This window comes from Mesoplodon mirus, assembly GCF_964341445.2.
Source record: "Mesoplodon mirus genome assembly, chromosome: 8".
Classification (NCBI taxonomy): domain Eukaryota; kingdom Metazoa; phylum Chordata; class Mammalia; order Artiodactyla; family Ziphiidae; genus Mesoplodon; species Mesoplodon mirus.
In genome coordinates this window covers 73,255,841-73,270,705 of record NC_138984.1, presented here as the reverse complement: position 1 = coordinate 73,270,705, position 14,865 = coordinate 73,255,841, and the positions used below count along the sequence as shown (strand labels likewise).

At 39.1% G+C, this 14,865-nt stretch overlaps 1 protein-coding gene across 3 annotated transcripts in view; it reads left to right on the top strand.

Annotated features, from left to right (window-relative positions):
- Window positions 1-14,865, top strand: part of ACVR1C (activin A receptor type 1C) — a gene marked incomplete at both ends in the record, with an annotated part of 83,530 nt that overhangs the window by 53,478 nt on the left and 15,187 nt on the right. The window contains one exon of one of the 3 annotated variants that reach the window (XM_082630315.1): window positions 11,696-11,935. The exons of the other annotated variants lie outside the window; for them this stretch is intronic. Within the exon in view, the coding sequence (XP_082486441.1) occupies window positions 11,696-11,935 (240 nt within the window). The remainder of the gene's footprint in view (window positions 1-11,695; window positions 11,936-14,865) is intronic. 3 annotated transcript variants of the gene reach the window in all.

Sequence of the window (14,865 nt, the reverse complement as noted above, 5' to 3'; positions counted from 1 at the left end):
ACACAGGTTTGATCCCTGGTCCAGCAAGACCCCACATGCTGCAGAGCAACTAAGCCCGTGCACCACAGCTACTGAACCTGCGCTCTAGAGCCTGTGAGCCACAACTACTGAGCCCATGTGCCGCAACTACTAAAGCCCGTATGATCTAGGGCCCGCATGCCACAACTACTGAGCCTGCGTGCTGCAACTACTGAAGCCCACGTGCCTAGAGCTCATGCTCTGCAACAAGTGAAGCCACCACAATGAGAAGCCTGCGCACCGCGAGGAATAGTAGTCCACACTCGCCGCAACTAGAGAAAGCCCGTGTGCAGCAATAAAAACCCAATACAGCCAAAAAGAATATGGCCTCAAAAATAAAGAAAAAAATAGGGAGGGTGGGAGGGAGGGAGACGTAAGAGAGAAGAGATATAGGAACATATACATATGTATAACTGATTCACTTTGTTATAAAGCAGAAACTAACACACCATTGTAAAGCAATTATACTCCAATAAAGATGTAAATAAATAAATAAATAAATAAATAAAATATTTACAGATCTATAAGGAGAAATAAAGAAGTCCATGATCTCAGAAGGAGATTCACCACTGTCTTGGTAATTGATAGAATAAGTAGATTTTTTAAAAAAAACCAGTGAGACTACATAAGGTTGAAACAACATGATTTATGAGCAACCTAATTTTTAGAAAGTTATAATGTAAATTATAATAGTCTTATGACATATCTGTAAGGAAAATTTCAAAGCCCAAGACGTTCTACCACAAAATTCTGCTAAATTTCCAGGAACAGATAACTGTGTAACTGTTACACAACTCTTCCAAAACATGGACAAAGAGGAAACACTCCTTAACTCCTTTTATGCATAACCTTGATATCAAAAGCCAACAAAGACAGTATGTAAAAAAGAAATTACAAGCCATTCACATTTATGAACATATATGTAAGTATCCCAACTTTAACCTGTAACAATACAGGAAAAGGAATTCTGGGAAGCACAGTACAAGGACAGAGAAATGATTATTTGCCAAATCAGGATAATGATTACCCTGGAGGTTGGGAAAGGATATGATCATGTGGGGTATCTCCGAGTTGGGGAACAGGTAGGGGGTAAGGGGGCTGGTGATCCATGGGGGTTTATAATTATTTTTATGCTCAGTGTATATGTTGTATGCACTTTTCTCTATATTTATTATATTTCACAACAAAAGGAAAACAAAACATCAAGTTTCAAAGTAACTTTTTTTGGCCACACCGCGCGGCACGAAGGATCTTAGCTCCCCAACCAAAGATCGAACCCGCACCCCCTGCATTGGAAACACAGAGTCTTAACAGCTGGGCCACCAGGGAAGTCCCAAAGTAACTTTTGAATATGGGTAAATTTATGAAAATTACACATTCTCTTAACATCCGGAGTTGATATCGGAGAGCTAACCGGCTGAGGACATTATTTAATTCTTTCTTTATAAATTTTTATACTGTTTGTTTTGTTGCAAATGTGTTCTTTTTCTAATGAAAAAAATCTATTGGATCAAAGTCTGCTAAGACTATAAATGTTTCAAAGACATCTAGTTTCCTCCAATACCCATTTAGTAGCAGAACCTAGACTTAGCTAGGTGTATGGCTCTCCCTCCAACTGACAGTATTTTCAGCTACTCTTACTGGTAGGTGTGGCGTAAGTTGTGGCTAATGAGTTGACTGGCAGTGTTTTGGAGAACTTCTGAGAAGACTCATTTAAAACAGAACTGGCACCTCATATGCCATCCTCCATCATGCTGCCTGGATGTAAAGGATGGAGTTTAGCAGCTGCCTTGGACCATGAGGATAATGACTACATGATAAGGATGGAAACAAGGGAGATGAAAGGACCCTGACCAAAAACTACATGGAGCCAACCTGCTAACATTGGACTATCCATCTTCAAATTTCTTTTACATGAAAGAGAAAAGGAAACTTCTATATAGTTTCCTCTGTCATTAGTAGCTAAATCTAATTCTAATGAACATAGAAACAGCAAAACAAGTCATTGAGAGTTCTACCTGCTTATTGGTTGTACCTGACCCACAGACAGGTTTCATTTGATCTACATAGTTTCTGGGGAAAAAAAGTGAGTTTCTTTATAATGTTAAACATTGAGTCAGTATAAAAATCCAGATATCTGGCTTATCTTGAAAAAATCAGAAGATTTGGCATTCTTGAAGTTGGCTGAAGCAGAAGTGACTGATTTCCTTATTGGGCATGAGCTTTCCTTGTTCATTCATTCACTCATTCAATACCTATTGAACTTATATCCACTGGCCTAGAGTTCCTACTCTCAGTAGTTTAGTATATTTTCTATTTTAATATAGTTGAGTTATTCTGTTTAATATAATTTTATGTCTGACTTTCCTTTCTTATTATTAAAACATGTCTTTCCTATGTGAAGGAATCACATTTTGTTGCTTGTTTCTTTCATAGTGGGTTGCATTGTGATTTGTAACAAATGATTTCTGGTGACTCTAGGTGACATCAGAGACATGCTCAGAGAAATAGTGGTGATGTCAAATAGCATCAAGAACATTCTAAAATTGTCTATGAAAATTCATCGAGGATAAGGTCAGGAAACCTGGGCTAGAGAAGCCTCTTATATATAGGCTTAATTTTTATAGGAACTGCTATTTACTTTATGCGTGCACTAATTACCACCCTTCATATGGAAATAGAGTATTCAACAAAAACATTCAAGTTCTGGGTATCTTTGTTCCCATTTTGCTACCAAAACATACAGTACTTGAAAGGGTAAGTGTAATAATAATTTCTGATTTTTCCTTTTGGAGTTCAATACACTATTTTAATACTATTGTATTTTTGACTAATTCAAATAATTAGTTTCAATAAAGAAAATACATGCACAACATTAAAATGTGGGTACTTTCCTAATTAACCTCAGTACAATTTTCACCTTCCTGTTCTCAATTGTGTAAAGAAACAAAGAACAATTTATTATTCATATCAGCTAGGGTAGATGAACAATGCATATTGTTAGGCACATGTCTAAATTAGACTTTAAGGAAAACTGAAGGATTACATTTGAAGGAAGATAAAATGTGAAAACATTAGAATTGAATTTATCAAAATTAATCATTTTAAAGCATGCTATAATTATAAAAATTTGCAGACTCAGGTAGTGAATATTATTCTTTGGGGAGCTGAAAAGTCTTGCTATCTTAATCCCTTTTAAAAATCCATTGTTGTCTCAACTTTTATGGTTTTCTATTTTAAATGTAAATTCATTGCTCTAGGCAGTGTAAGGTGACATCAGCATGCTGAGAAATACTCATGGGACCCCTTGTGGAATTGTTCTGCCACCACATGAACAAATCCATTTGTAGCTCATTCTCTGAGGATTCCCCACACACCTGACAGGTGTGCCAGACAGGGATTTTTTTTCCCCATAAGCTGAAAGATGCTATGATTTTTACATTTTGAAAAGTCTATGAAATATAAACATACAAAAAGTCAAACTTGTACTTTAAATGTTTAATATAGGAAACATTTCTTGTCTCAAGGAACAAGTACACTGATTTTAATTATGAAATTTTGTTCATAGGGATTCATAGGAAATTGAAAATAAAATTTATAACCAATTCTAAATTGAGGGTTTTACATGATGTAAGCCCTACTCTTCTCAGTTACATAAATACTATTACCTGTTTACTCAAATATTTTTCAGGTGATTATCATATACAGGATGTTGAACTGGGTCAAAATATCATTATCTCATGTTAGTCTTTTCCAAATGGACAAGCTGCTTTGTGTGAATGTGTTAGCTGAGGGAGAAATTCTATTAGCGTGAACTTTAGGACAGAGAAGTGTAACTTTTCTTTGTCGCCAATATTTTTAAGTGCCTTCTTTGAACAACGCCCTCAGCTATGAGATAGGGTGCTTCTTCCAAGGAACTTTCATTTTTCTTAAGTAAAAGTTTGGCTTAAAAAAATTAAAATATTCTTTGAGTAATTTCTATCTAATTTCTTTATAGATATGTATCATTCAAGAATACACACTACTATATATAAAATAGATAATCAACAAGGACCTACTGAATAGCACAGGGAACTCTACTCAATACTCTGTTATAACCTGTATGGGAAAATAATCTGAAAAAGAATAGATATATGAGTATGTATAACTAAATCACTTTGCTGTAACACCTGAAACTAACACAACATGGTAAATCAACTCTACTCCAATATAAAATAAAAAATTAATAAATAAAAAAAAGAATATGTGTTTTGATGACAGATTAAGAAACTGATCTCTGGTGCGTGCCCTAAACTTAAGAAAAACTGTGAAGCCGATTTGAATTCTTCCTACGTTGTATTAATCTCACATCTGCTTGAGTCAGAGTTCTTCCTACCCCTTATGCCAAAGATTATACTCTTCAATCTAACATTCTTATTTCCTTAATATATAAAATCATTGTTATTTTTAAATTCAGGTGCTGGTGGACAAAAGAAGGTTTGAGACTTCTCAGTGTTCCTCCCAGAAAACTGGCAGCACAAAGGGAACTAGCCAGGAAATATATATATATATATATATATATATATATATATATTTTTTTTTTTTTTTTTTAATTTTTTGCGGTACGCAGGCCTCTCACTGTTGTGGCCTCTCCCGTTGCATAGCACAGGCTCCGGACGCACAGGCTCAGTGGCCATGGCTCACGGGCCCAGCTGCTCCGCGGCATGTGGGATCTTCCCGGACCGGGGCACGAACCTGCGTCCCCTGCATCGGCAGGCGGACTCTCAACCACTGTGCCACCAGGGAAGCCCCCAGGAAATATTTTGAAGTGTGGTGCTCTCTGCCTGTTACACATGCATGAACTCAGGCCAGATGTAGACCTTGTATACTAGTAGCCATTTATAGACTGAGCACTGAATGACGGAATGGCCCATCAATACCTCATCTGGTATGGTTAAAAGGCAGAAATAATTCTCATGTTATTTCTGTCACTGTCATGGCTCAGTTGGATCTCTAGATTAGAAAATATTCTGCCATTGTTCAGTACTTGAGGTTCATGTTGATCAGAAACAACCTGTTTGACAGGACTATTCTCACTCTGTGAAGCAGGGGGACCATTTGCTTCCCCCTATAGTGAAGCATGTTGGAGGGATCTAACCAAATTAACTTCTAACTGCATTTTTCCTGGTGGCATTTATAAATATAAGGGTCACTGTGAAGAAGTAGGAGGCTAAGACAAGCTCTCGTTGGGGGTGGTGGTGGTGGAGGACTCCCTGTAATCAGGAGTAAAGAATTACATGGAAGTGTTAGACAAATAAAACTGCGTTTGTGACTTAACTCCTTGGACCCGTTCTACTTCCCATGTGTGTGCTTCACACATGTACAGTTTTAGTTACAGATTCTTTATACTAGACTGATTCATCATGAATGGAACTCTTCATCATGATCTTTTTCTTATCTGCCACATCTCTCGCTCCTACATAAAGTTTTCTCCATATTTTTACCAGCCAAATTGCTTTGGAATTGTACCCTAGATGGGTCATGTATCCCTTAGTAGATTTTAAATTCCACAAAGATGTGGACTGTGCCCCACTCTCTGTTCCCCATCCCAGAGAGTTGTTCTCAGTGCAATATTATACACACCAACCCATTTGGTTCCAGGATTTGAACCAATTTAGTAAAGCAACAAGAAATCAATTAGAAATGTATTTTCATTACCATAAGGCAAATGTTTGAGATAATGGTACCCATATTTCTGGGTGCTTTGAAATGGCAGGTAAAGGAGAAGATTTGGGAGATTTCTCATTGCTTAACATGTCACTCTTTTTGACAAAAGAAATCATTCCTGTTGAGCTAATTAGCAAGGTAGCTTTGAATATCTTAGAGGTAATGTATTTCTTTTTTCTATTTCAGCTGCACGTATTATTTCCACACTTTCCCCCCAGAGACCTGTGAACTAAACAAAAAGTTCTTTAACTGAAGTCAGAGGTCATAGAAGTTTATAGGGTAGGTAGATGGACTGTACATCACCATGTCATTCAGTTGTTCCTAGTGGCATTTCTTCTGGTGCCAGGACAGAAACAGACCTATCAGAAAGCATCTCGAGCAACACTGTCTTTTTGGTTGCTTTATTCTGAGAACATTTCAAAGCCACAAGCTGGAGAAACAAATGCTTCCCTTTTCCTGGGGTGGGCGGGGGGCGGGCGGGTGATAGGGAGGCAGTTGAAGACTTGATATTTATACATTCATGGATTCAACCTTGCAATAATAGCATCTTTTCACTTGGGGAAAACTTTTGATAAAAGGATTAAGAGTGGTTCAATGCTAAATTAGTTTGTGGTTTCTTTAGGGGTGCTTTGGACCCTCTTAAATTTATGTAGCTACTTGCTATAGCAACTTTTGGGAAGGAAGCACTAACCTTGAAATGGTTCATAAAAATTCACTTCATCTGGATGAAGACCTCTGTTTTCTTTGCTCAGATTTGTTTTTAAACAGCTGTCCAACCAGTATATATCTTTTCAGTCACTATATCCTTATTTTCTGTACATCGCTCCATTGTAATATATCAGTTTCTAGTCAGTTGAATACCATTCAAATACAGTGAAGAAATATACCTTTAAGTTGAACACAAATATACTACAGGATTTTTGTGTTATTTGAAGCCACTGATCAAGTCTACATCTCTCCTCAGTTCTAAGGCATCTCCTCCTATTAGCATATACTAAAGAAATAGAAATTAATTAATATGAAGGTCATATAAATCTCATAAACATCAATAATTTTTCATACTTTTAATAAAGAAAGAGAAAAGGTCAGCAGGGGAAGAAACGTGGAGATCATGCCCACATTTTCTCATCTTTTTCTTTTCATCTTGAGAAGTTTGCCTCCCTAAAGCCAGAAATAGGAGGTGGAGAGGAGGTAACAGGAACTGTCCTGGGAGAAGCTGAGGCATCTAAACTGGTTCTGAACTTTATTTGGGCAGTAGTAACCACCACTGCTTTCACAATCACCAGTTCCACTCCTGTCTCTAGGGAAAGCTGCAAATTCACAAAAATAATTTTTAAAAATTTCTCCTTTCTTTCCTTTTTTCTTCCTTCCTTCCTCCCTCCTTCCTTCCTTCTTTTTTCCTCTCCCTTTTTATGTTCTTACCTTCTTACAATCTTCTGCCTTTTGTATGATTCCCTCCAGCTGCACAGAATCTTCCACCTCATACATTCCCTTCTTCCTGGCTTGTTAATACCTCCTTCCCCTGCATCATCTTGGTTTAATGGACTGCAGAACTTACATAGGGGAGACTTTTGTAAGCTAGACTCTCATCCATGTGGGCTAGTGCTTGTCTCTTTTTTCCCAGTCTCTTCTATTTAATTTACTAGAGAGTGAATAACTAGAGTTAACAATGCAGCACTCCCAGACCTCACTTTTGGGATTAACGTATGCCACCATGGAGCTGCTTATTCCATGGAGAAATCACCTCAGTTGACATGGTCTCAAAAATTGGAAATTATCAAATAATAAAAGTTCTCCTGGGACTTCCCTGGCAGTACAGTGGTTAAGAATCCGCCTGCCAATGTAGGGGACACGGGTTTGATCCCTGGTCCAGGAAGATCCCACATGCCACGGAGCAACTAAGCCCATGCACCACAACTACTGAGCCTGTGCTCTAGAGCCTGCGAGCCACAACTACTGAGCCCACATGCTGCAACTACTGAAACCCGCATGCCTAGAGCCCTGCTCTGCAACAAGAGTAGCCACTGCAATGAGAAGCCCGCGCACCACAACGAAGAGTAGTCCCCGCTTGCTGCAACTAGAGAAAGCCTGTGCACAGCAATGAAGACCCAATGCAGACAAAAAAATAAAAATAAAATTATAGAAATGGAAAAAATATTTTAAAAAGCAAAAAACAAAAACAAAAACAAGAGTTCTCCTACGATCAAGAATGTAAAATCTGGGGCTTCCCTGGTGGCACAGTGGTTGAGAGTCCACCTGCCGATGCAGGGGACACGGGTTCGTGCCCCGGTCCGGGAAGATCCCGCATGCCGCGGAGCGGCTGGGCCCGTGAGCCATGGCCGCTGAGCCTGTGCGTCCGGAGCCTGTGCTCCACAACGGGAGAGGCCACAACAGTGAGAGGCCCGCGTACCGCAAAACAAACAAACAAAAAAGAATGTAAAATCTGTTAGAAAAATTAATATTTTCATCCGAGATAACTTATTAAAATGTATTCTTTTTTTTTTTTTTTTTTTTTTTTTTTTGCTGTACGCGGGCCTCTCACTGCTGTGGCCTCTCCCGTTGCGGAGCACAGGCTCCGGACACACAGGCTCCGCGGCCATGGCTCGCGGGCCCAGCCGCTCCGCGGCATGTGGGATCTTCCGGGATCGGGGCACGAACCCGTGTCCCCTGCATCGGCAGGCGGACTCTCAACCACTGCGCCACCAGGGAAGCCCTAAAATGTATTCTTAACTGCACTACTGTCTTTTTCTACCATGACCATTGGGTGTAGACAACAGTTTTCTTCATTTGTCTCCTGTAGAGATTACAATCAACATTTGGTTTAGAAGATAGTTTTACAAATGTTTGCCTTAAAAATTGCTCAGTGCTTAAGGAGCTCTTTCTGGATGGTGTTGCTAGCCTTTTTCTAGCTGAGTCATCTTTTTTTCTTACTAACTCGTTTCAGTAAATTGTTCACAAAAGTAGAAACATTGCCCATCTGTAATAAACATCCCTGAGAGGAGTAGCCATCACCAGAGCAGTGCACTTTTATAGATATTATTCTATTTTCAGGCTTGCTGACCTTTCGCCTCTTTATTGGTTGCCATAGTGATGATCTGAGCTCTGCTTAATAGAGCTTTACTAAAATGAAGACAATCAATAAGCTTTTTAACAGTAATGTTTATATTGATAGTTCCTAACAACATGTATCAAAATAAAATTTAGCCATATAAATGTATCCAGTAGTGGAGTTTTATTTTTAAAAACATGTTTAGGTACATGTTTGTGTAAGTTGCAAATGGTTAAGTACATTCTGTGGCTTTCTTAGAATTCCTGGAATACCTTTGTGAGGACATAAAAATATGGATGCAACTTGAAATGTAGATTTGAAAGATTATTATGAAGTGGATTATAAAACTTTTTTATAACAGCAAACTTCAGAAGTGCAACTTCCATGGTTAATGATTTCTCATTCAAAGTCAAGTCTGAGATCTCTTTTATCACCTTGTCCTAAGAACACTCAAGTCCAAGCTGTCCTCATATGCACCTGTACAACTTCTAAAGATTTCAGAGGAATCCTGCAACACTCAGGAGAAGGAAAGTTGGTGATCTGCCAAAATTCACAAAGTAGAAGAGCATGAAATATGTTTGTTTCCAAAGTTCACTTAACAGTTTTAAATATTTTACTCATTGGTAGTAGATAGACTACTATTTTTAGGCTTATAGTGAAACTTTTATGAACACATCTTTGAGGAATTTGATTCTTTTTCCTTTAGAATTAAATAATATTTGTTTTCAAATTATGTTCACATATTCTGGTTAACATGTTGTAAGTAAAATTCAAGTACATTTAGTATAATAAGCTCTCCTGGGTTGTCATTACCAAAAAGGAAGTCTGAGGAGTGACTTAATTCTTCCTCTCATTAAGAACTAGCATATGTTTTTTGGAAGAAATCAGATAATAAATAAATGAATCTATGATGTGCCAGGTGGTGATAAGATCCAGGAAGTTAAATAAAACAGGACAAGGGTATAGAGAGTGAATGGGGAGTGAGAAGGAAGTACTATTTTAGATAGAGTTGTCAGCCAAAACCATCATCTCTGCCTGCATTATTGCATCAGGCTTCTAATTGGGTTGTAGGTATTTTCCAGGTAAACATCCTCGCCGCAAACATTTTTGCAGCAAACAGTTTTTGCCATATAACTAATTGGCTGTAAGGTAATTTTGCCATGAAAGATGAAATAACTGGTTGACAGTTTGGTTTCATGTCTCCATTGATGGAGTGCTCCTATTTTTATATTAGATAAACCTTAGCCCTCATAATGGTCTCTACAGTGATGAGTAGGTGTGGCGGTCTTAAAATACTGGATGATAACAATTATATCGACTTGATAGAAAAGACGGTAATAAATTACTGGAAGTGTGAAATAAGAGAATGTAAAACAAGATTGCATACGATACTAGAAAATGATAACATATTGGCTTGCAAATCCTTCGGTGATTTGAAGGTGCAGAGTTGAACCCACATTTCCCATGCACCTTTGGAATGTCTATCAATAGACGTGTGACAATTTGCCAAGAGCAAACAACAGCATAGAGGCTTTCATAAAGCAATACAAAGCTCAGTTACAAGTATGCATCCTAGCATTTGGAAACTGATACCTCTCTTAATTAAGGAATAAATTTTAGCGAAAATGTGTGATGCTGAATGAGGAGACGAATCAACAAGCAAAAAAAAAAGGTATAAAATACTATGAACGAAAGACTTGGAAGACAAGTGCTTAGGTACAACTCATTAGATAAAATTAGTTATTTATGCAGTATCACCATGAATCTCTTACACATTTTAAATGTATTCAAATATTTTGTATTTCACTATAAAGTCTTTTAAATTTTGTTATTCATTTTTCACCGTTTCATTGTTTCCTTTTTAATGTCACCTTTATTTTTTGTTATTTTATCTTTTACAGCAGTATTGCCTTATGGCCAAGTAGTTATTCAGCAAAAATGTTTGCGGCAAAAATGCTTACCATGAAAATACCAGATACGTTGTAACTGGTTTCTTAGCTTTTACTTTGTGCCCCTAGTGTCTGTTCACACCACGGTCACTCAAGATATAAGTTAGATCCTATCTTTTGTCTGTTCAGAACCCTGTGCCAGCTTCCACTTGGAATACAATTCACAGTCCTTTTAGCCTTCAAGACCCCACATGATCTTTTTCTTTTTGACCTCCCTGACCCCATTTCCTTCTACCTTTCTCCTCATTTACTGCACTTGAGGCAAAGATTGTTCCTGAACACTCCAAGAAGTTCTCCACCTCAGGGCACCTTGCACTTGCTTTCCTTCTGCTGGGAACATGCTTCCCTGAGATAATTCTCTTGTAGCTCCCTGCCCCCTCCTCAGAGTGGCCTTCTGTGACCAGTCTCTCTAAAGTAGTGTCCCACCATCACTTTGTCTCTTTGTTCTGCTTTCTTTTTCTTCATAGCACTTATGATCTCTTGCCTTTGTATTACATACCCATCTGTGGTTGTATGAGAACATAAGCACCACAGAGCAAGGATTTGGGCTCTCTCACTCACTGCTATATCTCCATCACCTGGAATAGTGTCAGCATATTGCAAGAGCTCAGTAATTATCTGTGGCTAAAAGAATGAATGTGCCTTAAGGATGGATTGCTGAAAAATGGGGAGAAAATAGTAATAAAATGTCAAATGGTTTGGAGGTTTTAAAAAGGATCGCAGGTGCTAGTGCTTTCCATGATCCTAATTCTATCTTCCATTGTCACCTAGCAGAACGGAACTGCAACTGCATCCTCACTTCAACTCCCTTTCCCCGCCTTTGCTTTTATCATAGAGTCTTCACCAACTAACATGAGTGCATACTGTGTAGCTGCACATTATAGATGTAAAATTTTGGTGATCGCATTTCCAATTTCTAAAATACTTAACGTGGGTTAACATATGGTCATGTTCTTTCTTTTTTTGATTACAGCATCACCAAATGCCCCAAAACTTGGACCCATGGAGCTGACCATTATTATTACTGTGCCAGTTTGCCTCCTGTCCATAGCTTCACTGCTGACAGTATGGGCATGCCAAGGTCGACTGTGCACCTACAGAAAGAAAAAGAGACCAAATGTGGAGGAGCCCCTTTCTGAGTGCAATCTGGTTAATGCTGGGAAAACTCTAAAAGATCTGATTTATGATGTGACTGCCTCTGGATCTGGCTCTGGTATGTGCCTATTGTTCATTTTTCAGTAAGAAAAACTCTACTTAAAAATAACACCCATTTTAACAAAAAAGAGCCCAAGTATTATTAATTCCATTGTTTAAAATGCTTGATATGGTACATGGTAAATTCTGGCATGGAAACTCCTTTCAGGATTTGATGAAGAGTAAAAACTGTCCTGGCCTAAAGAATGAAGTCTTCTCAATTGCTTTTTGTGCCTTTAGGTGTTCAGATTCTCATTTTCACATGCCTTCAGAATTTATTTCTGAAGCCAGAAAGAGGTTTTTTTTCTCTGCCCTCTCCCACATTATAGTTAGTAATAATCATTGTTGCTGTCTTGGTCATGTTTCATGGGCACAAAATAGTTACGGGGCTTAAGCAGTTGAGTTCTGGGGAAAACATATTAGTTATGCAAAGTAGCGTTCTTTGCTTGTGATTATAAAGGTCTTTGGAATCGGTAGGCAACCCGTGGGATCAAGAATGTGGTCTTAAAGCATAGAAATGGAAGATGAAAGGGAGCAGCACAGCGTTCCTGTGCTGGCTTGTGCTCCTAAGGTTATAGGACAACTCTTTCCCTCTTTAATGGAACTTCAGAACCCCTGATGAAGCAGTTCAAAATACCAGGCTGTATTATGGCTTAAATGAGCCTTTCTCATAGCACAAAGCATCTGAGGGCTTTTTGAGTTTCTGGTGACAGAAGAGCGTTGACCCCCGACCCACATCCCATAATAACAAACTCCCTAAAATGTCAGGGGACTCCCAACTTTCATGTATAATTCCAGAAATCCTGTCAGCATGTGGTGTTGCAGAAACATGAGCTAGGGTAAGCCTAATTGAGTCACTTCAGTCACCCCTGCATCCCATCTTGCTTTGGATAGATCATTAAGGGTGATTACCCCAAACAGATTTTGAGGAACTCCCTTGCCCATGGCCTTTGGGAGTGTCCAGGCAGGCACAATTAACAAGGGCAGATGACAGAGGGTTGGTAGCATCTATATGGGCATCCATATTTAACAAGAAGCAGCTTTGGACTCAGAAGTATTTATCAGAAAAGAGAGGCCTAGGGCTTCCCTGGTGGCGCAGTGGTTGAGAGTCCGCCTGCCGATGCAGGGGACACGGGTTCATGCCCCGGTCCGGGAAGATCCCACATGCCGCGGAGTGGCTGGGCCCATGAGCCATGGCCGCTGAGCCTGCGCGTCCGGAGCCTGTGCTCCGCAACGGGAGAGGCCACAACAGTGAGAGGCCCGCGTACCGCAAAAAAAAAAAAAAAAGAGAGAGAGAGAGAGAGAGGCCTAATTATGTCATCCAGAAAGCCCAGATAGTTGGCTGCTTCTGGGGGCAAGATCGCTTGCTCACTGACCAAAGCCTCAGTGTTTACAACATCATTGCACAAATCAGGTGGCATGTTTTCAAAGGAGGAATACTGGAAAGAGTTCCTCCAAACTGCGAAGTTTATAAAACTGAAATCCAGATTAAATTGTTGGATAGAAAGTTGGCATTTTTTCTTTAAAAGTAAAACTTACTAGGATTTAATACTCTTTCCTTCCTTGAGTGTTACCTTTTGGGGGCCACTGCACCCTAACTTCCTGAGCCCTGGCAACATTCTAGGCTCAGAATATAGGCACAGAAAGCTCTGATTTGTTCCAAGTTCCTTGAAACCTTATACAATTTATTAAAAGGTTCAAGTGATTAAATAACCATCTATTTAATCCCCACCAAACCTTTCAGTTCGTATGAAGAGGTAAGGCAGAAATATGTGTTTTGGAGCTACTTCTTGACTATACTTTAGATTGACCAGGATTTCCCTTTCAAATAAAAGTAATGGAGATTTTATAACTGGAGACTGGATATTTAGTTTAAGAAAGCGGCTGTGAGCCAGGGCATAAAATCAAAAATTAACGTTGTTTTTTGGTATTTTTGTGCATCTTGAAACCTAAATCTGGACTTATTGACTGCTGGACCCTTTCCTCTTTAGATTATTCTAAGTTCTCTCTTAAAAGAAAGCCGTAAATATACCCAAGCATGGATGATCTCTTTAACGATCAACTTATAATAGCTCTAGGCACTTTTCTCCAAAGCCAGCTGCGTATGTTTGCCAGTGACCACTGGCTAACAGTAATGGATGGCCATACTGCCTTTGATCATCAGGGAGAACTGGTCCAGGTGTAGCAAGGCTTCTGTCACAAAAGCTCACCCATAGGAAGGAAATCAGGAGTTCTGCTTCTCCTCTGGTTCTCTTCCCTGGACAGCGACCTTAAGCAAGAAGCAGCTTTGTGAGATGTTGAGAGACAAAAATTATGAAGCATATCCCTACCTGGTGAGGGACAGATTTCAAAGGGATATAATGTTTGCAAGAGAGGAAAAGGGACTGGTGTTTGACTGGATGGTCTTTGAGAGATCATGGTGTCTCAGATGGCTTCTAAGAGGCTTGGTAGGTTTCTGCTTTCCTGTCATGATATAACACTACTGATGGATGGTGACATTTCCATAAGTCAGGCATCAGCTTCTACAGCCCCTGGTAAAAAAAGAGTACCATAGCAGGGAGAGCCAAAGTCCATGTGTCTTCAAAGGAAATCTCTAAGTGTGTAACACAAAAATTACTCAGATTATTTTTGGTGGTTGCTTTGAAAGATGCCGAAGCAATTTTCATTGTTTTACTGCCTCAACTTAATTGCTGTGCTGAGTACCTTAGATGAAATCCTTCTTTGTCCCCGGTCTGCGGCATTGATTATTTGCCTAATCAATTTGCAGTTTGAAAACGTTGGCTTCTCTAGTTCTCTAGCCAATTGTTGTTGTTGTATTGTTGGTATTGTTGTCGTTGTCATTGTCGTTGTGATTGGTCCTGGTGATGCTTTCGTGAGTTTGTGTGTGCAAGACGAGGGGAGGGAAGAGAGAGAGATTGAAATTGTACTTTGGCTTAATAATTGTTAGTA